Genomic DNA, 24,801 nt, shown 5'->3' on the forward strand with positions numbered 1-24,801 from the left:
CAGAGTCTCACAGCCTTTCAGTCAGGCTCCTCAGATTTCATACACTGGCAATTCCCTTCCTTTTCTAATGGGCTATAGTAAAGAAAATGTGTCACCTTTTGCACCATGTAATACTAAATCAGATCAGAGTTCACGCACAATTTTGTCAGTGGAAATCTAATATTACAGACCTGCTTATCTTGAGATAGCACATGGAAAAATAAACTTGCACAACTGACAGACTTACTTGATTGTACAGATAAGTTATTTGTAAGTAATTGATCTGAAGAATTCTTCTGGATTATTTCCACACATTACAAAAAGTATACAAAGATAAATTGCTAATAAATATTTGAAGTATTGTCTTTTTCCTTTTTCTCCTGCCTACTTTCACTTTTTCTGTTTTGTTAGTCTTCTTGAGGACTAAAGTAGCAAAGTTCAAGATGGGAAAAACAGGATTTGTGTTAGAGAAATGTTTTTGTTCTGAGTACTAATAAGCTTAGGAAAGTAAAATGGACACCTCTCATTAATGTAATGTCACAGATACCTAATGGCATATAATTAACACAGAGGTCTGAGGAAGAAAGTGTTTTGTCAAAAAAGTGTTGGTTTCTGTTTTTGTTTAACAGTTTGAAAAAGTCAAAACACCTTCTAAAGCTTTCTTTTAATCAGAAATAGTAATTTAAGATCAGTTGCTCAGCAAATGTGCTTTTTTAGTGTTTTACACACAAAGATGTTTCAATTCCTCTTGCCTCCAGCATATACTGCTGTGTTTTGTTATCTCTTTAATATGCAGTATTAGCAATAATTTAAATTCAGCTGTGGAAATGGTCCTTATTGGTCTTTGGTTATTGTGTAATTAACATTTTAATGATCAGAAGGGGTGGAATACTTTATCTGCCACTGATGTCTGGTTGGATTGTTTAAGATTTTTGTGGTCAATTGGAAATATGTGTGAGTGCACCAAAACATTTTCTTGCTTATTCTGTGAAGTGTCTGGTCTGCTTCTTTCCACTCTCAAAGAACAAATGCTGCCTCAATATTTTGCATATAACGAAGATCAAGAAACAGTTTACTCAGCCATTTATTTTTAAGTATAATATGTACCCATGCATTTTGATAAAGGAATGGTTGGCGTAGTAATAGTTGTGTTTTCTGGACAGCCTGTTAAAAACTAAATTTCCTGCAAGTGCTGAAGTGGTTTCTTTTTCCCAAGTGGAATGTTGTCTGCTTATTTGAAAATGGACTATAAGTGTTCAAAACTCAGCTGCATATTGTTTTTCTGTTGGCTTGCAAAAGCAAACCAATACCCGCAGACCATAGAGAGGAACTAAAATAGCTTACCAGCAGATGTATTCAAACAAGATTGCAGGTGCTTTTCAAAAGAAGCTACTCAGAAATATAATTACTGGGGCTAGAGGGAAGAAACTCAAGGCACCAAGCTAACACTGACCCCTTGGGCTGTCCTCTTTACATGACCTTTGTGGTCATAAACTCAAGCATTTCAGTTCCTATGGTTTCACATCTGCTGTTGCAGAAATGGATTGCACTTAGAGGAAGTTAGAGAAATTAAGGTGCTAGCTCAAAGGGAGGCATTTGGAACCCCTTGCTCCTTACAAGAACAAAAAATATATAAATTTTTGATCCTCGTTAGTGTTTACTAGATCATCTTCCCTATGACTTGTCACAAAATTCAGTCATGCAAAGTAGCTTTCTAGCCTAGAGATTCAAGGCCTCCCACATAAAAAATCCCTGATAAGTCTCTTCTCTAGTAATCCAATTCTTTGTGGCTTCCTCTATTGATTAAGTCAAAGAACAGTGTGACCCTTCTTGGTAGCCTACAGAAAGAGTTCTACAGGGAAAGTCCGACATGTACTGTATCTCCAAATTGTTATTTTAAAAAAGAAAATCAGATGTCACCTCAGAAAGGCAGAATCTATTGAGTTTTGAAGCTTTGGGGGGAAAAGTTCTAATATTGTTCTCCCAGATAGGTTCATAGGTTCATTAGGTTGGAAAGGACCTACAAGATCATCTAGTCCAACCATCCTCCTATCACCATCCCTACCCACTGAACTACTAAATCAAATCCCTTAGCACCTCATCTAAACGCTTCTTGAACAGTGCTAGGGATGGTGCCGCAACCACCTCCCTAGGCAGGCCATTCCAGTGCCTGACCACTCTTTCAGAGAAAAAATGTTTCCTCAGGTCTAATCTAAGTCTTCCCTGGCGCAACTTCTGGCCATCCCCTCTCGTCCTGTCATTATTTATCAGGGAGAAGAGGCCCACCCCCTCCTCACCACAACCCCCCTTCAGGAAGTGGTAGAGTGCAATAAGGTCTCCTCTGAGCCTCCTCTTCTCCAGACTAAACAATCCCAGCTCCCTCAGCCGCTCCTCATAAGCCTTGTGCTCCAGACCCCTCACCAGTTTTGTTGCCCTTCTCTGAACACGCTCCAGGGCCTCAATGTCCTTCTTGTAGTGAGGGGCCCAAAACTGAACACAGTACTCGAGGTGCGGCCGTACCAGAGCTGAGTACAGGGGGATGATCACCTCCCTGCTCCTGCTGGCTGCACTATTTCTAATACAGTCCAGGATGCCGTTGGCCTTCTTGGCCACCTGGGCACACTGCCGGCTCATGTTGAGCCGAGCGTCAACCAACACCCCCAGGTCCTTTTCCTCTCTACATTCTTCAAGCCATTCTGCCCCAAGCCTATAGCATTGCATGGGGTTATTGTGGCCAAAGTGCAGGACTCGGCACTTGGTCTTATTGAACCTCATCCCATTGAGCTCAGCCCAGCTATTCAGCCTATCCAAATCCCTCTGAAGGGCCTCCCTAACCTCAGGCAGTTTGGCACATCCTCCCAACTTGGTGTCATCTGCAAACTTACTGAGGGTACACTCAATCCCCTCGTCTAGGTCATCAATAAAGATATTAAACAAGATGGGCCCCAAAACTGACCCTTGGGGGACACCACTCGTAACAGGACGCCAGCTGGACTTAACTCCATTAACCACTACCCTCTGGGCATGGCCCTCTAGCCAGTTCTCCACCCAGAGAAGAGTGAACCTGTCCACACCATGGGCTGCCAGTTTCCTCAGGAGAATACTGTGGGAGACCGTGTCAAAGGCCTTGCTGAAGTCCAGGTAGACTACATCAACAGCCTTTCCCTCATCTACCAATCTGGTCACCCAGTCATAGAAGGAGATGAGGTTGGACAAGCACGACCTGCCCTTTGTGAACCCGTGCTGGCTGGGTCTGATCCCCTGGTTGCCATGCACGTGTCGTGTGATCTCCCTCAAGATCGTCTGCTCCATAACTTCCCCTGATACCGAGGTCAGGCTGACAGGCCTGTAGTTCCCCGGGTCTTCCTTACGGCCTTTCTTGTAGATGGGAGTCACATCGGCAAGCCTCCAATCTTGTGGGACCTTTCCAGATAACCAGGAATGCACAATTACCACTATCTATCTCAATTACCACTATCAGAATTATGATAAATATGTACTACCATTTGAAAGCATGTGATAACTATTTTTGACCAAAATGATTCCCATAGTCAGTATTGGATTTGGACATCCAGGTTGGTTTCTATGCCTCTTGTTCATTTCCTAGGAAGAGAAGGAAATGAGACCTAGGAAATGGATTGAAAGAGTTCATTTTCACAATTTCAACATGAATAGTGTTCAGAATATATTATGTCTTCTTTTAAAAAGGTACTGAAAGGTAAAATTAAGGAGTCTGAAATGCATGGGATTGTACACTACAGAAAATTAAAGTCTCTCTGTTCTTATTTCTTTTCTTGAAACTTTCCTTACTAAGGTCACTTAAAATGACAAGATCATTAATGTCTTCCTGCAAGTCAGAAAGGGTTTCCCTCCTCGAGTTTGAAACAAAACAGAAAGAAATGCTATTACAGTTATGCTCTACTAATATCTTACTTTCCCTTCTCCGTCATTTGTATATAGAGAGGTTAGCCAAGTAGAGGGTGCATTCAAATACCACTCTGCTACCTCACTGTGCAGAGTTATTCCTTCCCTTTGGAGATGTGGATACAACACAATCATCATGCACTTCTGAGCCACTACAAATGTCTTACTTTAGAGCCACATCCTAATCAGTGCATGTAAGGACAATCATGTTTTGCATAAGGGTAGTCAGAGCCCTGGCACATTATAAAGCTATATACATTAGCCAAGTTACATTCTGTTAGTACTCTGACAAGTTCTTATACTAGCAAAATATTTATTCTCTTCCTTCTCTCTCCTTTTCTCTATGTACAATTCTTCTGCTGCTCAAGGAGGAAATTGGAGTCGTGCTTAGATATGCCAAATTGCCTTCACTTTAAACTATAAATAATTTGTAGCATTTAGTTATCACTACTGTTTTACAGATTTAGATCTCTCTTTAAACTACTTAAATGGTGGCTAAGCTGTTTTAAATGTATTTTTTTTAGAGTAACATATACAGTAACAGTAATGCAAAGTGAGTACTTGACAAGATTGAAGCACAGTTTCCTAATAATATTTCAGATTAATAGTTTGGATCTTTCCCCTAATGATAATAAAGTCCTTTCTATTTACTATACTTCTGCTTTTCTCTGTAATATTAGGGAAGATGGGGGAGGAGGAAGCTCAGTACAATACTTCAATTTGATTCAGCAAACATAATCAACCACATAAATGGTGTACAACAAAGTTGGAAAAAAAATTAGTGTGTGGAAGACTATTTAATAATAGCCTCTTGGCTTTGGGCAGTTCTCATCCCTCTTGAAGCTGGGATGTATGCAGTGATGCAGCGCTCTACATAGTGGTGCATCATACACAATGTGACGTTTATGCATTTGCAAAATACAGCTAAGATTAGTCCAGATTAGGAAAGTCAGTAAAACTCACATGAAAGGCAAAAAATGATAACTGCCTTTTTATACTACCTTCCTGAGAGATAGTACCTATTTTACACTGGTTTAACTAAGCTTGCTTTGTTGATTTGCATTAATGTAGCTCCTCATTACTTTTATTCGTCCACCTTCTCTGTTGAAGCTGATGGGCTTTCCAGAGATGTCTAAAGGTAGACTCCTATGCTGGGAGTGCTGGACACACCAGGCTCTCATTGACAGGTCCCTTAGCAAGCAACAAAAAAGCCTTAGTAACAGTGGCCATTGTTATTAGTTATTAATTTTATTTATACTGTCACTTACTAATACTTCTGCTATTAAAGAGCTCAATCCATCTCCTTGCGTTGTGGAGCAATCTCAAACAAATCCATGGAGAGGCCATCTCGAGTTGCCACATGAGCTTTCTTATATTCCCTTTGCTTTAGTATAACTTGCAGGGCCATTTCCCAGATGCTTACGGGTGCTGGGGAGAATTGCTTTGCGTACTACACACTTCCGTGCTCCCCTGTCTTCCAGTAAGCCTTGATAGTGAATTCTCACCATTTTCCTCCCCTGTAACACAATGTGAATATTTTACACTGTGTTCATTAATATTTCCCACTGCACAGGAGTCAAAAATACTAAAGTCAGAACAAAGGAATGAACTCTCTGGGCTGAGACCAAACAGCATGATGCTGTGAAAGATCTGTAAGTTCAGAGTGCTGGCTTCACCAAAGCTACTGGGGGTCGTGGTGGGAGTACCGCTCTTTTCAAAGGATGAGCAATAATTTCCTACTGAATTTTTGGGTAGTACTAACTAGTAAGGGCTGATTTCTAAGCTCTGGAAGTAAAAAGTTATCAAGCTCTGATGCTCTAGTGCTTTGTATTTATACACAAAACAGAGGTTCTCAGGTGACTTCTAGCTTTCAATTGTGTTGAAGACATTCTGATTTCCCCTCCTCCCTGAGTATTCTGGAGATCTTAAATATGTGTTTTTGTACGTGCTGTTGTACAAACATAATAAAAATTAATCTATTTCAAAGCCTGTGTTGGCAGATTTCAAGAGAAACAGACATAAAATAACTGTTAGGATGAAACTATTGATATCGGTGAATAATGTTATAAACGTGACTATAGCATTCATTCTCATAGCTCCAATTTTAATACTTGGAAAAAAAAAGATAAAATTGTTTATTCTTCTGACATGGGAAAAGTAGAATTTGAAGGTTTTTGTGTTATGGTTTGGTTTGGTTTTTTTTCATTCTAGATGTCAGCTGTGGCTGAAAAGCATTATTTTATCCATTTGTTCAGACAGGTTTTGGAAGTTCTTTTTTCACTGTTCATAGAAACTGAAAAAGCAGGAGTGTTTTTCTTGTTCATATCTGTGCAATCCTATTTAGAAAGCAGCGAACATTATTGCTCAGAATTTTTTTCTAGGCTACGGTTGTCAGCACTTACATAATTCTTTCCACTGATTACTTGTATTTCTATTACATGGTTGAGACCTTTTAACAGAGGTGCAGTATCTCATTAATAAACAGCAAAGATTTCAGCTTATGCATGCATATGATATTCTTAATTTTCATGGTGACTTCTACTCAATATTCTGTATCATTGCTGTGTGAGTTCCATCAGAGGTTCTAACTTTATTGTATTTTTCTCTGAAAGGATAATAGTTGTTCTACGCACTATTCTGATAATCTTCTTCATAGGAAAATGTCTAACTACTTAATTCTGCTATTAGTTTCATTAAGCTCTTCTGTTAGTGCTGTTTTGGCAGTGAGTTCCACTGGTGAACGTTATGTTGTATGAGTAGAAAATTAACTTGTATCAGCTTACCTCTGCTGCCTATCAATTTCATAGGGTATTTCTCACTATTGCCTTATGAGAGTAATCAAGAGTCCCAGTTTCCTTTCTCTAAACCATTCATTGTTTTGAATACCTTGACTGTGTTCATTCATCTACCTGTGCAACCTGGGCTAGGGAGCTGCTTTGGCAGGGGGTTGGACTCGATGATCTCTGGAGGTCCCTTCCAGCCCCTACAGTTCTGTGATTCTGTGGTCATCTGCGTAAATTAAAATGCAATGGTACTTTCTGTTGCTTATTGTCTTATTTTTGACATCACCTCCATAAGGAGTCCTGTCAGCTATAAATCTGGCAGTTCAACCTTCCTTCTTTTTTATGTGGATTAATAAATATATTAAATAACATCAGCTCTAGTAGCAAATTTTATGATAGTTCACTATTAATCTTTTGAAATATGTATGCTCTTTTACCTCTTTCTCCTGGCTTCGTTATTTTAGTATCCTTTTTTCCTTTGAAAGATCTCTTTTGAGAACTGTGTAAATTATCATTTGCTTTCCCAGTATTGATTGCACTGGTTTTACATTCTGTTAAGTTTGAAGAAATTAGTCACAAATACTGTCAGATCTTCAGACAGCCCTGTGTATGGTATTTGAAAAACAACCATGGAGGGGGGCCTTGAATTTAAGCCTGCTCCTAATTTCTTACATCTGTATTCCTTGTGGATGAGTTTGCAGGAATTTTCATAGAGATTGTGGCAGAGAATCTGCTTCAAATCAGGAGTGTTAGTAAAAGAAGTTGTAGAACCAATCAGTGAAATGAGCAATAACAAATTATGGGAGACTGAGTGGTGTTTGCCAAAGGCTCTGGAGGGAACTCTTGTTGAAATTGTTTAACTTCTCACAGCAGTGCTTCAAGCTTTTTTAGGCTCAGAATGAGAATGGACAGACCCATGGAAGGAGAAAGCCATTAGGAATTGTTAGGAAGAAGGAGCTGTCCTGTTACACGGGGAGCAACTGAACTCTACCCATGTCTGAAAACCATCTGGGGCTGTCCAAGCATCTGCTTGACCTCTGGTTGCTTTCTGGTGTGGGTATTCACTGCTGACTGCTGTGTAACAGTGTGAACAAACAGTCCATCCACATGTTTAATTGCAAATAGCTGTAGTGTAGACTGGGTACTCTAAGTACCATCCTACACAAATGTGTCACTTTACAGAAGCTGTTTTAGTCCAGTGCAGGTGCTTACTGTGGTCTGTTTGCCACAAAGCCTAAATACCCAAAGTGCTTGTGTGTTTCATTTCAAACTGTCAGGATGGAATAGTGTCAAGCTTTTTCTGGACGGGTGACATCTACTGTTTCTTCTTTTCTTTGGAAAAAGTTGAGTACAGTATATCCTCCCAGCCAGTTGTTTCAGTGACAATACAAATTTCACAGCTCTTCTCACTGTTTATTTAGAATTGCTGTGCCCCAGATATGACAATGAGTGCAGATCCATGACAAATAATGAAATCTATGGAAAGCAGGCACACATGAGAAAAAAAGACATTATACAGTGGCGGCTTTATTCCCTGCTGCCGTTGGTCTGCAGATGGGTACTGAGAATGCAACCAGGGCTGAAAAGCATTTAAACTTTGTTTACCAGACAGTGAATAATACAGAAGCTGTTTGCTGAAAGTTGAAGATGAGAGCTGTTGTTGAATTCTTGCACTCTGGTGCATTTGACTAGTGATTGTTTCTTCTGTGAGTGGTACTAAAGTGAAGAGTTAATGGCTTTTTTTGGAGGCCTAATTAGTCTTCTCTGCTGCAAAGAACTATGGGAATAAAATATGTTATTCTTAACAGACTGTGTCTTTCGAGGGATCATGCACTGACACAATCAGATGGCGGTGGCAGAATCAGGGAAGCAGGAGTTGATGGCATGGTACTCATATCCACCTCTGGGCAGCTGGTGCCAGCAAAGCTTAGAAGCTGATGTCATCCTACATGGATTTCTGGCATCTGTGAAAATGTCAGGAAAGGATCGGGGATTTCAGAGGCAGAGATGCTCTCCAATTGTCTTTACAATGTTGTTTTGTCTCCTGAAAGTAAGCCATGTTGAATAGGGTCCAATTCCTACGGGGATGCATAATGTTTTGAATGCCAGCTCTACCGTCAGTCTTCCACATGCTGAATGCTGCTGAGTGCCCCTTTTCCTCACTTATCCATTTGTTTGCTTAAAGCTTGATACACACTCCAAAATGTTAAACTGTGATGATTTGTAGGTTTGCTGTCAAGCTTATTACTCCCAGCAGGTTTCCTAGCCCTTCTCCTCCTAGCGTTTGTGTATCTGTGGATCTTGGCACTTTCCAGTTTTCAAACAGAGAGCATGCAAGTTAGGAGATGATGATGAAAAAAAATGTTCTCTGGGGAAATGCATGAGATAGGGTGACTGGTTAAAGTTCTTTGTTTATTTGTTTCTCTAGGAAAGCACATAAATTCCATTAAACACCTATTTTTCATCTTGTGTAAATTAGATAGCTTTTTTCTGCTTTGTTTGTAAGATTTCGTGTTAACAGCATTATTTTTGATCCAGTATAGCTTCTGTGTTATGAGTACTCAGTGGTCACGTTAATATTGCCTGAAGTCTAGCAAACTTCTGTGTTTCAGGCCATTTTTTTAATTCAGATATCATTCTAACATTACATTAATCATCTAAATGTTGTGTTAAATTCTAACAGTAATTTGCTTTCCTTTTTTCCTTCTACAGTATTCCTATTCATTATCTTTTCAACTAAGCGTTATTAATTTCTCACAAGTCAATTCACCTAAGGTGATGAAAGCTGGTAGCTTTTAATAGCAGGTCTTCTACTGTAAATTAACATATACATACATACAGTACACAGTGTTTTTGGTTTAGCTACAAGTTTTAGTTTTATTGGGGGGGGGGGAGGGGTGTAAAAAAACATTTGTGCATAGATTTGCCTTTGAGCAACTCTTCTGCTTTCTAGCACTGTAATCTACAGTACAATAACAGAACATGAAAACTACATTTTCAGAAATTTTCAGAGTATAATTTACTGTGTCCAGCATAAATGTGTGCTTTTTTTTGCTTTTTTTTTTCCTTCTGAGACATTATGTATGCTGCAGCTTATTTCATGTGAATATAGAACACTGTAGTAGTTAGACATTAAAATCACATTGTTATAAATTACCCTACACTGTGATTTTGCATATTCATGGGGCCAAGCAACCTTCATGAGATGGCTCAGATTTAGTTCTCTTCCAAAATTTCAGTAGTTCCTAATAAACAAGGGGAGGCTTTCTTTCCAGTGAAGTAAGCAGCTACTGAGAAAATGACCAGTGAAGCCTTATCAGGCTTTTCTCTGGGTTTTCCTCCAAAAGAATACAGAAGTTGTGGTTCACACATCTCTCCTTGCCCACTGTATGCCCAGGATACTTGCAGGGAAATTTTCCAGATGCCGCTCTTTTCTTCTTGTTTGTATTGTTTTGCCTCAAATGCTAAACTGTTCTTCCACATTATGTAATTTTCAAAAGCACAACTTGAACTTTCATCCAGGAGATTTATATTAAATAGGCAGTATTTTTGGACATCTTTCTTCGATTTATTAATATTTGATAGATGTCTTGAGTAATTGTAGCTGCCCTTTGAAATGTGCATGTGTCTGCATTATCTTTGGAACATTATTTCGTAGTTTTTGCTCTGAAGATGGTAGGATTCCTCTTGGGCTGAAATAGGGCTAATGATATGATGATTGTACTGTGTTTTTTTGCTTTTGAGTTCTTGTGGTCCTTTCAGTCATCATTCTGGTCAGGACTGTGGGATTCAGTCTCAAACAACTTCCAAACCAAACTAAAGTCAAGACAAGTACACCATTAACTGACATTGTTTAATCTATCACCACAACTACAGCCATTAGCCAAAAAGTTATCATGCAGTGAAAATTTATGTTCTTGTTTCCTCCCACTAGATGGCCCTTCAGTGAAATGGCAAGTCCGTTAATATGGAACTCCTCTGAATTTATGTATTTGATTTATCTGGAGCATTCATGTTTCTGTACTAAAATGCTCTATGAAGGACAGAGCAGAAAGGACCAGAAATAGGCAATATTATGGAGCTGAGCTGGGGAAAACAAAAAACAAAAACAAACAAAAAACAAACAAACAAGGAAAATAAATTTTTGGCAAAAAAAAAAATAAAAATCAATCGTTTGAACTATATGAGAATTGCCATTTTTTTCTTACTTCATAGAAAGCTTGTAATACCACCTTTCCCCTCAGAGTTATTGCTATTCCTCTTGACTTTTTTTTTATTATGTATTTATGTTCTATTACTGTAGCCGTTCCTTATATACAAAAAGAGCCCAATTTGTTACATAGGTGGTAGTGCTAGAAAGTTACAGAAGGTTCAGAATGGTTTTTTTAAATTCTCACTGTATGTTGGAGAAAAAATGCCACCAGATCATTGTAATCTTCATGCTCCCAGGCATGGTGTCTTCATAAACAGTGAAGTCAGTGTTTTTGTCCATGTTTATGTGGTTTCTATTGTGCTTGCTTTATGTGTTTAAAATATTGAATGCTCAGTAGATAATAACATTTTATTACTCTTTTCTTTAATAATCATGACCAAAAATACCATGTATCTCTGTAAAACCCTACTCTTTTAATAACAATATGGTTTTCTCTGTATTTTAGAAATCCTCAGCCTGATTTTCATTTCCTCATCAGAAGTTATTTTCAGATCTTTTCTCTTCATATTGTTCTCTGTAGTAAAATTAACATGTAAAGACTGAAGCTAGCAGGTAGATGAAATACGTAGCATTTGTAAACAACGGATCTGCTTTTTACAAATATAGTCACTGAAGATGCATTAACAGGTACTGAGGTGAAAAATAAGTCCACAGCTTAAAAACTCAATTCTAGTTGTCTGAGATAACCCTTAGATAGGATGTCCATGTTAAATTGTGTTAGCACTGTGGAAAGCCTGCTCTGATTGTTCCCTTTCAGATTGGCTTGAGCACTATCTAGTTTTTTTTATTGTTGTTATTGGTACTGAGACCACATGCTGGTACCTGGCACACAGTCAGTCGCTACTTAAAAGAACTAACGGTCTATGATCTGAAAAGTTGTAAGATGCCTCAGTGGAAGGGTGGGATCTTATAAATTGTTAAGCTCCCATTGAAGGATTTTAATCTCTTCCAAGAGTCTTCCCAGGAGTGACAAGATAACATGGTTATGGTACTCCACAAGTGGCATCCTTCAAGAGGTAAGAACAATTAAAACAACCTGACCCTCTCTGTTCATTACAGACATAATAGAGGAGGCCTGTTTCAGGTCACCTAGTGCACCTTTGCGGGTGCTACAGACCTTTCAGCTTTACCTCGTGATCTCACTTGCAAAGTGGGCTTGAATAATTGTCTTGGTTGCATGCTCTGTTTCTATTTCCCTGAGAAAAAGAATGACTTACTCATGTATCCATCACCAGTTCTGAAGCCTTTTGATAGCAGTTCAGAAGATCTGGAAGAGATCAAATGTCTCCAGAAATGGATTATTGTAGACTCGTTGTCTTCTTAGCAGCCTTCCCTCCCCCCCCCAAAAAAAAAAAAAAAAGGTTAGAGCCAAGGTGGTAGTTCCTGAGGCCATTATTCTCTTGTCACAGGTTTTAGGCAGCAACCAGGCCTTGCACAGTATTAAACAGCCAGAGATGTGTAGATTTTTTACTAGCAGCCAAGGAATGATTAGAGTGATTCCTTGCTGACCTTGCCATCTCCAGTGTTTTTCTAGCCATGGGAAAGTGACACAAGCAAGGAATAGCACACATCTTCTTGTGACCAACTGACAAGAACATAACACTTTCTTAGAACTGCAATGTGAAGATTGCAGCTCCTGGCCAGTGATGGTGTGATGTCCATTTGTGTTCTTATGGGTCTGGTTTTATCTCAGCCATTTTGGTTTATACAGCAGTACTTTATCACTCTCATTCACTTGGACAACAAGGGGTGTTTTTGAAATGTCCTTTTTGAGAGAACATCTCCTCACAGTTTCAAAATCTACTAATCCTGAATGAAATACTCAGATTTTTGTATGATTTTTCTTTTTTATGACCACGCCTTTCTCTCCAACATCTAAGCATCTAAGTTTATTAATAGGACAAATGCCTAACATAAGCTCCATCATAGCAGTTTGTTAGTAGGACAGTTATCTACCATAAGGCATTCAGGTCTTTATCCTAAAAATGTTTTCTGTCACTTAAAGCTCTTTTTTTTTCCACTGCTTCTAACTCCATTAACTTTAGCAAAATTTCACTTTTAAGTCTGGCTTATTTCTCCTGCTTTAACTTGCTTTTGAAATGTTTGTCTTGTAAATGCACTTCAGCCTAAAGGAGAGAGACGTTTGGGCTTAGAGGCGTAATCCTTTCCTAAATCACCCTGCTTTATATGGGGCCAAACACAGTGCACTGAATAAAGAGATTTAGACAACATGCGTTGTGCACAGATATTGATGTGAATCAGCTCCATGCAATCCTGAGCAAGTCATTTACTTTGTTTTGCTTCACTGGATAAAAAATACAGTTTTGGCTGAAAAACACATACAAGAATTAAATATTACTATTGGCCAAACAGTATATAAATCTGTAATGTACATTTTTACTGCAAAGTAGGAAGAGGACTTGGTTTTGAGTCTTTACTTTGTGCTCGTTCCCTTTTGTAAATTCCAGTCAGGACTGTCACCATCAATTTGACATTGCTCTCGCAGTTTATACTTAAAGCCATCCCCTAGCAAGCATCTTGCTTTTCAGATACCTTGAGCATTCTGATAGCAAACAAATCACCGGAAATTAAATAGTAATAAGGCTGTTGGTGGCTTTGTATAATAAATTTTATCTACTATTTTAAATGACAGTTGTTTCCAGAAACTTGGCAATTGTAGCCATACAGATGATGATATTGATTCCAGTCACAGCCCATCTTTCTTTGGAAAGAAAATATCAGTACTGTTTGAAAAATAGGTTATTAGGTTTGCTCAAGGTGGCTCATAAGCTGTATTTGCTAATACAGCATCTTGATGGTGGAAAATAAGTGCAGCCTTTCCCTAGCCCAGATTATTTTCTCCACAAATCTTTGCAGAAAAGAAATAAAAAGCTCTTAATAGTTATGGGGCATGTGTAATTAGTTTAAGTAAAGCTGAGCCTTGGTACTTCTGGCCACCTCCACTTTCCTGTGCTGTTTTTATCTATTCTCCCATAGACTATGTCAGCAAATTTTCTGTTAAGTTCAGAAAGCATGGAGGTTGGAAATAGTGACTTTTTCTTTTTTCTTTCCTTTCCTTCCCTCCCTTCTCTTCTCTTTTCTTTTCCTTTTTTTTCTTTTCCATTCTTTTCTATTCTTTTCCATCTTTTCCATCTTTTCCATTCTTCTCTTCTCTTCTCTTCTCTTCTCTTCTCTTCTCTTCTCTTCTCTTCTCTTCTCTTCTCTTCTCCTTCTCTTCTCTTCTCTCTTCTCTTCTCTTCTCTTCTCTTCTCTTCTCTTCTCTTCTCTTCTCTTCTCTTCTCTTCTCTTCTCTTCTCTTCTCTTCTCTTCTCTTCTCTTCTCTTCTCTTCTCTTCTTTCTCTTCTTCTCTCTCTTCTCTTCTCTTCTCTTTCTTCTCTTCTCTTCTCTTCTCTTCTCTTCTCTTCTCTTCTCTTCTCTTCTCTTCTCTTCTCTTCTCTTCTCTTCTCTTCTCTTCTTTCTTCTCTCTCTCTTCTCTCTTTCTTCTCTTCTCTTCTCTTCTCTTCCTCTTCTCTTCTCTTCTCTTCTTCTCTTCTCTTCTCTTTCTCTTCTCTTCTCTTCCTTCTCTTCTCTTCTCTTCTCTTCTCTTCTCTTCTCTTCTCTTCTCTTCTCTTCTCTTCTCTTCTCTTCTCTTCTCTTCTCTTCTCTTCTCTTCTCTTCTCTTCTTTCTCTTCTCTTCTCTTCTTTCTCTTCTCTTCTCTTCTCTTCTCTTCTCTTCTCTTCTCTTCTCTTCTCTTCTCTTCTCTTCTCTTCTCTTCTCTCTCTTCTCTTCTCTTCTCTTCTCCTTCTCTTCTCTTCTCTTCTCTTCTCTGTGTACTTTTGTTAGGAATGACTTAGAGCAGGTGTATTTTCAAAAAAGTACAAGTTTGTATCAAAAGATATTTTAAAGAAAAGTAGCCTCAGAACTTCTTAAGTCTGCTTAAATCTCCTCGGGTTCTGGAGATGGTCACAACCAGTACTGTTTTTTTTATAATTCTTTTGCATAATTCTTTTCTCACACAATCTAATTATAAATCAAGATAACAGCAGAAATTGTGTATCTAAACTAAAGAGACAAAGCTTACATATATTTAATTAATTAATTAAATATTTAAATTAAATGCATTAGATATATTTTGCACCTCTCAGAAGCTGTATCTCTGAGGGTGATCGTACTCTCACAGTGAATGCTTCAAGACTGTAATAAGTTTTAAATAATTAATTTAAAAAACCATTCAGTTTTACAGCATTAGTTGAGTTTTTGTGTTAGTGGTTGTGATTGTGGTCATCTACAGAAACATTTATTTGTGATATAAATAATTACTAATCTTAAATAAGAACAAAAGACCTCTTCTGTTTCTTCAGAATCTGACTTTTTCTACTGTCTCTGAGTTGTTGGATTAAGTTACATTCGGTCACTGGAAGTAGTTTTACTATTGCGCTCTTTCTCTCACAATGGTTTATTTTTCAACAATCTGTGTTCTGTGTTCTTTAAGTGTCTTTACAACTCTTGACAATATAGTTTCAGAACCTGTGTCACTAGAATAACTTCAGATGATCTAATGTTATGTGATATTTTCCACAACCAGTCTGGCTTAGAAAGGCAGCAAAAATGTCAACAAAATAAGGAAGCTTATTTTGCTGGCTTAAGAATCAGGAGAAGAAAAGAAGAATGCAGTATAACCTATTCTAATTTCTTAGGTGCTTGTCTTTGGAGTCAATTGCAGAGACTACTGTAAGTTGGTTGATACAGCAAAGTGCTGAACAACTACTTTTTTTTGTCAAAGATTTTGCTGCTTTTGGCTAATCTTGAAATATTTTTATTTACTTTTCATGTTTTGGAAAGGCACTAGTCAAATTAACCTAGAAAGTATAATATGACATTAATCAACGGAAATGTTGAGTAACACTTCTGACTTCCCTTGTAGTCAATAAAAATGAAGAGAACGGTCATTTTTTGCTGGAGTGATGCCTGGTTTTAAGCCCATCTAACTCAGCATTTTTGTTGAATTCTGTCTATGTGTGGACTTGATGCTACAGCCTGCCTGGGATTAGAGATAGCTTGGAGTTACATCTCCAATACATTTCATGCACTTGAATATTATCAAGTAGGACTTGTCCAGCACACTGTATGGCAGGCACGGGTTTGTGGGGTGTGTGCCACATGCCGTCACACAGTAAATTATGGCAGCCCCTGTGCTGCTGTGCTCATGGCCAACGGACTGAAGGCAGCACAGAGTGTGCTGAAGGGCTGGCAGAGATTCACTGTGCATGGTAGGTATGTGAGATTGGGTTTTAAGAAAGAGACATATGGCACAGACTGCTCTGTGTGCCTTTCCTGTGCTAAACGAAGCAACTCTTCTGAAACATCAAGGATGGATGCATGGCATACTTACTACAGATTTGTTTTTGTGTAATAACTATTATTTTTTCCTTTAGGACAGCGAGAAAAAGGATTTATGGATAAACTGTATGCCATTCAAGAGGTGTGTGTTAGTGTCCAGAATATCCTTGATGAAGTCGCTTCCTTTGGAGAAAGGATAAAGAAGTAAGTGCTGATGTGGTGCTGAATTGTTCTCTACTGCCATTCATGGGAGGTATTCAATTTTGGCCAATCTGTTCTTAAATCTCATCTTATTTGCTTTGCTCTGTGCAGCCCTAACTTAATGACAATATTGCCAGATTAATTTTGGAATTCAAAATATATTAATTGGGAGGAAAATATCAGAATTAAGGCATTGAAGGGAAACAGAATAAAAATCTTATTGTGAATCCAACAGCTGTTACTTAAAAGTAGTAATAAAAATGCAGTTTTGATAAAGCAAATAAGCAGAGCTGAACTGAGGATTCAGGATATATGTATGAAGGCCAGCAGCATCCTGGCTTGTATCAGAAGTAATGCAGCCAGCAGGAGCAGTGCAGTGATCAGCCCTCTCTGCTCAGCTCTGATGAGGCCATACCTCAAGTACTGTGTTCAGTTTGAGGCCTTTCACTACTAGAAAGACATGGAGGCTCTGGAGTATGTTCAGAGAAGGGCAACGAGGCTGGAAGGGTCTGGAACATAAGTCTTATGGGGAGCTGCTGAGAGAACTGGGATGGTTCAGTCTGGAGAAGAGAAAGCTCAGAAGAGACCTTATTGCTCTCTATAACAACCTGAAAGGAGGCTGTGGTGAGGTGGGGGTTGGACTTTTTTCCCAGCTAGCAGTGATAGAATGAGAGGTAATAGCTGCAAGTTGTACCAGGGAGGTTCAGGTTGGGTATAAGGAAAAATTTATTTTCTGAAAGAGTGGTGATGAACAGGCAGCCCTGGCAGGTGGTAAAGTCACTGTCCCTGGAGGTGTTTGAGACCTGTGTGGATGTGGCATTGAGGGACATAATGATGCAGGTGGGTTTGGGATGGACATGATGATCCTGGTGGTGTTTTCCAACCTTTAATGACTCTGTGTTTCTACGATATACATGTTCATTTGCTGCAGATGTTCTGCTTAGGAAAACCTTTCCTATTGGATTATATGTAATTTATAACACTATATAGAAGATATAAAAGGACTGCCAACAAGTTTAGACCTTAAGCAAGAAAGGCATGAGATTTATGACAGGAAGTTTGGTGTGTTTTTTTGCATGGTCACTGAGCAGCAGTCTAAGGACTTTAGTTTGACATCATAAGAGCTCTTTCAAGACGCACTGTTGGTTGAGAAGCAGGGACAGAACGGTTCAGGCTTTCTGCCCTTCAAAAGCTGAGAGCAGAGACTTGCAAGATGAAGAATCATGAGGAGTGTTCACAGCCTCCTTTCCACTGTGGCAGGGAGGGTAGGCAGAAAGGTATCTTGTGAGCCATGCTGGATAGTCTTGCTATAAAGTTTCTGCTGATGCACTTCACATGTCTTAAAGGAAATTAAAGCTGTGTGTCCTTGCTTGGTTTCCGTATACTCTGAGCACAAGGCATCTGGAGTTTGTTCTTTCTTTACTTTTTTTGCACTACTCGATGCAATGCACACTGCCTTGGTGTTCCCAGCTTTTAAGACCATAGCCTGTACAGAGGGATATGATCCCAAAATAAATGCTGTTGTAAGGAAGTCTTTGAGAACTGATATATTGGGTGGAGGTCAGGCTGCAGGAAATGTTCTCACAGGGATGCTTCCAAACAGGCCACATTCGCAGCAGCAGAGGCAGATGTAAGCACAGTGTGCTGCAGAAGTTTCCCAGAAAAGTAAAATGAGCCTCTGTAAAAGAAGTCCTTTATCAGAAGACTGCTTATGGAAGTTGATGATTAAGTTTTTCAAATTGTGCACTTTGGAAGTAGGGTTTGTTCTGTTATATACCAGATGAGAGCAACAGAATTTTCTAAGCATAGTGAGACCTAATCTTCCTGTAAATCTCTGTAATTTGTTCCTTAAACTATAATGGGAAACCTGTACTGAATACTGTGCTAACACAGCACATAAGGAGGTTTGCTAAGTGAGGAGCCAGTGTTCCCACACATGGCGTGTCTGTGATCCATTGCACAAAGCCGAGTCACAGGAACATGAGCAGACCCTCAACCTTCTGTTCATCCCAAATGCATGCAGAAGAGGGGAAAAGAGCAGGTGTCCCTTGAGGAGAGCGGGAGTGATCCCACACCAAGTGACACTACATAATGTTCACTCTGGAGACATGTCAAAATTGCCAGGGAGAAAAGAAGACAAATAAACACATGAAGCCAGAGCTCATTATGAAAAATATGGCTAGCAATTCAGATAATTGCAATTATTCAGCCAGAGAAGCCAAAATAATGTAATTGCACTGATTGGGCATATAGTCAGTGGTAATACTTTAAAGGGTATCATCAAGCTGCTTAGAGTCAAAGCTGCATATTCCTTCTGCATAAATGTCATGCTGCACCTTTGACATGGTTGTGCTTTCATGGTGCAAGCCCGCTTAGTCAAGCTCCCTGTACTGGTGTTCCCATGGGACACACATCTAAGCTGACCATCTGTCCTTTCTCTTCTTCCCTGCCCGTAGAGACTGGGGGGCCATAACGTGGCTATTTCCAGACTTATTAGCTTTCGCTTATTCTGCCCATGCATCAACCTCTGCAAAATGAGGTGATCAGCAGTTTTTTATCAAGTAATAGAATATCAAGTAATAGAATTTTGAACTCTTGTTAAGGGCATTTTTAATCTGGAGCTTTTTTTGTAAAGTCAGTGCCCTGAAAGCCTGGTGGGATCCCAGAAATTTTCCTCCTTTATTCAAAGAACATCCATTTGATTTTATTTTTATCTGGAATGACGATTTTTTTTTGTGCCTTTTCCTGTAATGTACTTTACCTTATGCCAGTCCCCTCCACTCCTTTTTTATTTTTATTTATTAAAACCTTTCTTAATTTTTCTCCTCCCCCTCAAAGTGTTTTTTTTGTTTGTTTGTTTGTTTGTTTGGGTTTTTTTTTGTTTGTTTGTTTTTTGGTTTTTGGTTTTTTTTTGTTCTTCTTCTTTTGTCCCCTGATGTTGTATTATCCCTGGCTTCAGGACCAATTGTTCTATCTCCCCCTTTTCCACAACCTTCTTCCTACTTCCTAACCTTTCTGGTCAAGGAAAGATGAGCTGAAAATGGAGATCACTGTTGCCTGACCAAATACATTTGCAGAGACTGGAAATGTTCATCTTGTCCAGTGCTGAAAGTGGGCACAAGCACAGAAATTTTATAAAGCTGAGCACCTTTCCTTTAGAGAGTCATGCCATTCAGTGGGGCAGTGGTGATGCCAGGACATCCTTTCTTTTTATTTGAGAATGGAACCAAACATCGTCCCAGCAAACCATGCATTTATTTGTAGTTTGAGTTTGTTGTCACTAATGGAAACTGGTACTCCTCCCCTTTCCTACCCAGTATGGATTTTATCGGGTGACCCAAGTTCTGACTTTTATTAATCTTTCACTTAGCACATTCAACTGGACTGTCCCATTCCTGAGCTGGCTGGCAATTGTTGCCCTCTGTGTGTTCACAGTCATCCTGTATTTCATTCCACTGAGATACATTGTCCTTGTCTGGGGTAAGTAAAGCCTTTTTTTAACTGTCTGTGCCACTTAGAAAAATCTGTTTTAGAAAGGGATGACTTACATTGTCAGTACTTTTCTGTATTTATAGTCATGAAGCTTCTCCATGATGGAAACTGACATGTTAGTTAAAAATCACAACTGCGTAAAGATTTAGGCCCACCTGAAAAATACATTTTTCTCAGCTGGCATTCTAGACTTCATTATACTATAAACATGTAGCCATGAGGATTCTTCATATATCAAAGTGTAGCTTTGTCTAAATATTACTCTGATTTATTTTCACCACTTACTTATACACAGACAGAGGCATTTCAATCTATACAGTGCATTCAGGACAATATGCCTTTTTTACTGCAGTACTTCATCTTATGAAAGTATATGTAAACATAGCAACAAGAAACCTGTTTAAAAGGTCACCTTAAGTCTGAAGGAAAGATACGCACTGTATCTGTCCAGTTGATAATGATATTAAACTGAGGATCTGGAGAGCAGGCCCTGGGGATGGAATTGTGATCGAGCCAAACTCTCATCGCTTTTCCTTATGTTTATTCTTTATACTGATTTTAGACAGTACCACTACTTCATCTGTTGTAAATTATGCTATTAAATCTGCATTTGTTCATTTCTTATACATCGTGCATCACCAGCAGCTGTACCCTTAACTCAGTAGTGTAAACTTGTGAAGAACACTGTCTCAGTTAAATCTTTTCTGAGGGAAATAATCATGCCTTTGTAAAGAACTTTTGAATTCAAGGAACATAAAATCACTGAAATGACTTCAGAGGCTATGTTTATTGTATATCAGCCAGGATTGGAACAGTTCTTGCAGAGTCTTTACAGATCAGTGCAGCAGAATACACATAATAGAGAAGCGCTCATGATGAGGATTTGAACAACTAAAGAAAGAGCTAAAAGGATCAAATATAGTCTGCTATACTGTCTTTTCCTGCATTGGAATTTCATTTATTCCCATACCCTGTGTTGCTTGGATGCAACCCCCACTTTAAATTTATTCCCAGAGTTGCACTCTTCCTACCACAGATGAAACACTAGGTCTTTTGTTTAAAGTACTTGTTCTGCAGTTTTCTTGGTCAGATCTGGCCTCCTATACACTCAACGTGGTACATCCCCTTGATTTTCTGCAAGAATTTAAGCTTGTAATACCTCACCAAGACCCACAAAAGAGTTAAGTCAATGTTGTTGTTTGAGAGGCAACTGACAGCCACCCCCTGCAATACCTTGGGAGGTTCTACACTTCAAAGAGAAATCTATGTTTATGTCTCTGCCTCGAGTAAGAAATAGCTTTTACTTTTTACATCTGTATCTGTCATTCCCAGACAGAGGTTTGTGTTACTTCTTCCTTCAACCTTGATATGGTGAGCTACTTACCATCTGCTTCATCAGCCATAGCTCTAGAAAGATATTCCTTTTATCTAACCTGTTATCAAATCCTCCATTACTAGTCCTATCCACTGTAGGGATGGAGATTATGTTATTCCTCTCTTCCTCCCAACCTTTGCATAATGAAGAATGGTTCCCATTCTAAAGAGAGTTCTCAGTCCAATTTGTTTACAACTATTAGAGGAGTTGAAATGTACCTCTAAAAAGAACTGGAGGGAGCTACAACAGCAGATGATGTCTGCTAGAGGATGAGTTTATAGTTTGTGCATCCATTCGCTAATGCTAGTATCAGGCTTGGAAATTGATCCTAAGCCATTTCTCCTAAGGATTTTCTCTGTGTATGTATATCTACTGAGTTAAAGCTGACTGTAGTAACATCTGAATGCTCATTCCTGCAGGTATCAATAAATTTACAAAGAAGCTCCGAAGTCCATATGCAATTGATAACAATGAGCTACTTGACTTTCTGTCCAGAGTTCCTTCAGATGTGCAAGTGGTGTGTACAGTTTTTAAGTTGTTAAATATTAATTCAACATATGACATCATGATTCTCTGATTTAAATATATGTATATATAAAGCTATTGTTTTGATTTCACTTTCTTTGGCTTAAAGAAATTGAAACTCAAGTGTGATATAGGCCCTGAGCCTTAAGGAGTGTGTGGTCCTTTGTCCTGTAGCAGCTAGCTACTATATCCATTATGCTTACAGGAAATCTGTAGAAGTGTTTGGAAAATGTTAGTAGGTGGTAGAACTTGTGTTGAGCATCCTCCAGAGATGAGGCACTGCAGTGATTTTTTTGTAGGAAACACTGCTACCTGGGGCCATTAAGGCATACAGAGAGGCCAAAGGAGGGTCGAACAATGCCAGAAGCCAGTGCCCTATATCCTGTGAAGCTCTTTGTACTTCACAGGTGAAGATTTTTGGCTACAGTTCAACTGAGACAATAAGATTCTTTAAAAGTGACCTAGTTGTGAATGACAGGATTTTATAGTGAAGTATATAAACCCTTGCATAGATGCAAACATTGTGATATGTTGGACACATAAATCACCTCCAGTATCACAATGATTATACACTTTCCATATTTCTGGTAATGGTTACTGGTATAAATAAGAGGTGCTTGTGCACATGCCTGATGTGAATCTGATGCACTCATTGTTAAGCCTTTGAAAACATGTTTTTACGAGACAAATGGCAGAGAAAATTCATTCAGCTCATTAGAGATGGTAGTATTTATTTTATTTCATATTTCTTGGAAGAAAAATAAAAAGGTTGCCTTTTTAAAAGCTTACATCAGTTGAGCCTTACTTCCTGGCAAGATTTTCCTAATCGTGTTTTTCCTTCTTAATTTGGCGCTATCATTCTGTTATTGAATCATAGCTGTAGATCCCATAGTTTGCAGGGGAATAGTTTGTACTGTTTTTTCACTTCACCTTGGAAAAAAGAGATAGAACTCTTTCTTTCTCTTTCTAGCAAGTGACAAGTTTCTAAATGTTGTGTTAAAACAGGTGCAATATCATGAACTGAAACAAGATCCCAGTCACAGCCCAAGCAAGAGGAAGAAAAACAACCCTGGCTAGAGACTAACATCTGCTGGAGGACAACAAAAGAAGAAGCCTATAGCTTAAGCAGCATTTCCTTTCTCTAAGCTTTATATTTATTTTGCCTTTTTTTTCTAACGGGGAGAATTTGTAAATACTATGTAAAGTTGTTTTTCATTGAATATATATTTAGCACTGTAAAGACACATTTGATGAAGGTTTCAAGTAAGGCTGTTGCTGTTTGGAATAGCATAACATGATGAAGAAGTCAATGTAGAGTGGTAAAAATGCACTGCTACTCAATGGTCAGAGACATCTGAAATACTCAAATCATGCCAGTGAAATCTACAAAAGGTATCAGTTCAAATCTGACTCAAAAGTTCTGTCAGATTTTATTTGTGAACCGTAATATTTTATCCAGGTAGTCACCGTTACAGTTTTCTATGTTTTATACATCTCAACAGAAATACAACATAGTGAAACCTACTGCACTTAAGTTTTAGCAGTTTTTCTCAACTCCAGACCCTGGTGTTAACTTCTGGTGCAATGTACTCCTGTGCAGTAGGGCTACTTAGAAGATAATGAGAAACTCCAAGTGCAAATCTCTCTTTGGAGTTCCCCAGTGAAGTTCCTGCCATTTTAATCATTCCATTATAAGACCTGAAGATCTCTGTCTCTCTCAAAATACTGCCAGGTTTCTAATTGATTGCCTATCTAACTGATTTTTTTATATGTACCTGTAATCTTCATTTGTACTACATAGTTTAGTGAATTAAGTCCATAGTTCTGCTGTAATGGAAATACTATTGTACTATCTCCATGTTGCTTTGGGTGTCATGCTATGAACACCCTTTGTGCACGTGACTATTTTACTATGGAAATCTTGCAGAAAATGTTTTTGCTTTTAAGTCACACGATCATATTTATATGTGCTCTATGCTGTAACATATTACATGTTACCAGTGTGAAATAACGGAGTAGAAGAAATGATGCAGTCATGGTTAAACTGACTATTTTGTTAGCTGATATGTCATCAGTTCTGATAACAATTGTGCCCTACTGCATGGAAACTGCATTGTTTTATAAATTGAAAGGAACTTAGAGTAGGAAAGGTTTACATTTCAATGGTTTTAGTGGCCACTGCGTAACGAGTGCTTGGGGATATATTCTGATTCCGCTTGTAGACTTCCACGCTCAGTTCCCTGGGTTGAGAGCAGAGAGCTCATTCCAAGGGGACTTTTCTGTGCACAGCTCTTTAGTCGTAGCTCCCAGTGACTCTAAAGGGGATTTCTGCCCAGGGGAGGCTGCAGAACTCCATCCTCCAGAGGAGTTTTCCCTGTTGTTCTCCATGGGTTACCTCTTGTTGGTTGCAATTGCTGATGAAGTTATATTGCACTACTCTGACAATACTTTTTGAAGAGACTATTAGAAATACTTTGCAAGCAGATGTATATATCTTTGTCTAAAGAATTCTATGTTAGTTGCATTGCTCCTGAAAGATCGTTCTGAATTTATTTTATAGATACACTGACGGCCAACTTCTGATATGAGTTATTTTGATCTCGTTTCTTGTGTTTGAAAAAATGCCAATCAACCATTCTTTAGAAAGTGTTAGGCCTAAATATGCTACTGTTATGTCATGATTTTAAATGGATTTATTTGCAAAGCTTATGTAGCCATCTTTGCACTGTATGTTACCCAGAGAGTAGCTTACTATTGTTGACAAACAGGTTTATTTGTGAGCCTTGTTTAAAACAAAAAACAAAAAAACAAAAAACAAAAAAACAAAAACAAGAAGCAAACTTTTGACTGGACAATGTGCAAATATTTGTTGCCATTTTTTGGTTTTCCTCAGTTCTTTGATACATTGCAAGCCTTGTACCTTCTTAAAATTACCCATCATTTTGTATGCAATCTCCATCTGACGGTT

The 24,801-nt window shown here is 38.6% G+C and overlaps 1 protein-coding gene across 1 annotated transcript in view; it reads left to right on the forward strand.

Annotated features, from left to right (window-relative positions):
* Positions 1 to 24,801, forward strand: part of MCTP1 (multiple C2 and transmembrane domain containing 1) — a 193,727-nt gene extending 168,926 nt beyond the window's left edge. The window contains exons 19-23 of the mRNA XM_065745475.1: positions 11,853 to 11,915; positions 16,341 to 16,444; positions 19,812 to 19,921; positions 21,728 to 21,825; positions 22,839 to 24,801. Of these exons, the coding sequence (XP_065601547.1) occupies positions 11,853 to 11,915; positions 16,341 to 16,444; positions 19,812 to 19,921; positions 21,728 to 21,825; positions 22,839 to 22,910 (447 nt within the window). The 3' untranslated portion in view covers positions 22,911 to 24,801. The remainder of the gene's footprint in view (positions 1 to 11,852; positions 11,916 to 16,340; positions 16,445 to 19,811; positions 19,922 to 21,727; positions 21,826 to 22,838) is intronic.

The sequence above is a fragment of the Cyrtonyx montezumae genome, unplaced genomic scaffold (assembly GCF_038088225.1).
Source record: "Cyrtonyx montezumae isolate F1298 unplaced genomic scaffold, pur_monq_1.0 scaffold_36, whole genome shotgun sequence".
Taxonomy (NCBI): domain Eukaryota; kingdom Metazoa; phylum Chordata; class Aves; order Galliformes; family Odontophoridae; genus Cyrtonyx; species Cyrtonyx montezumae.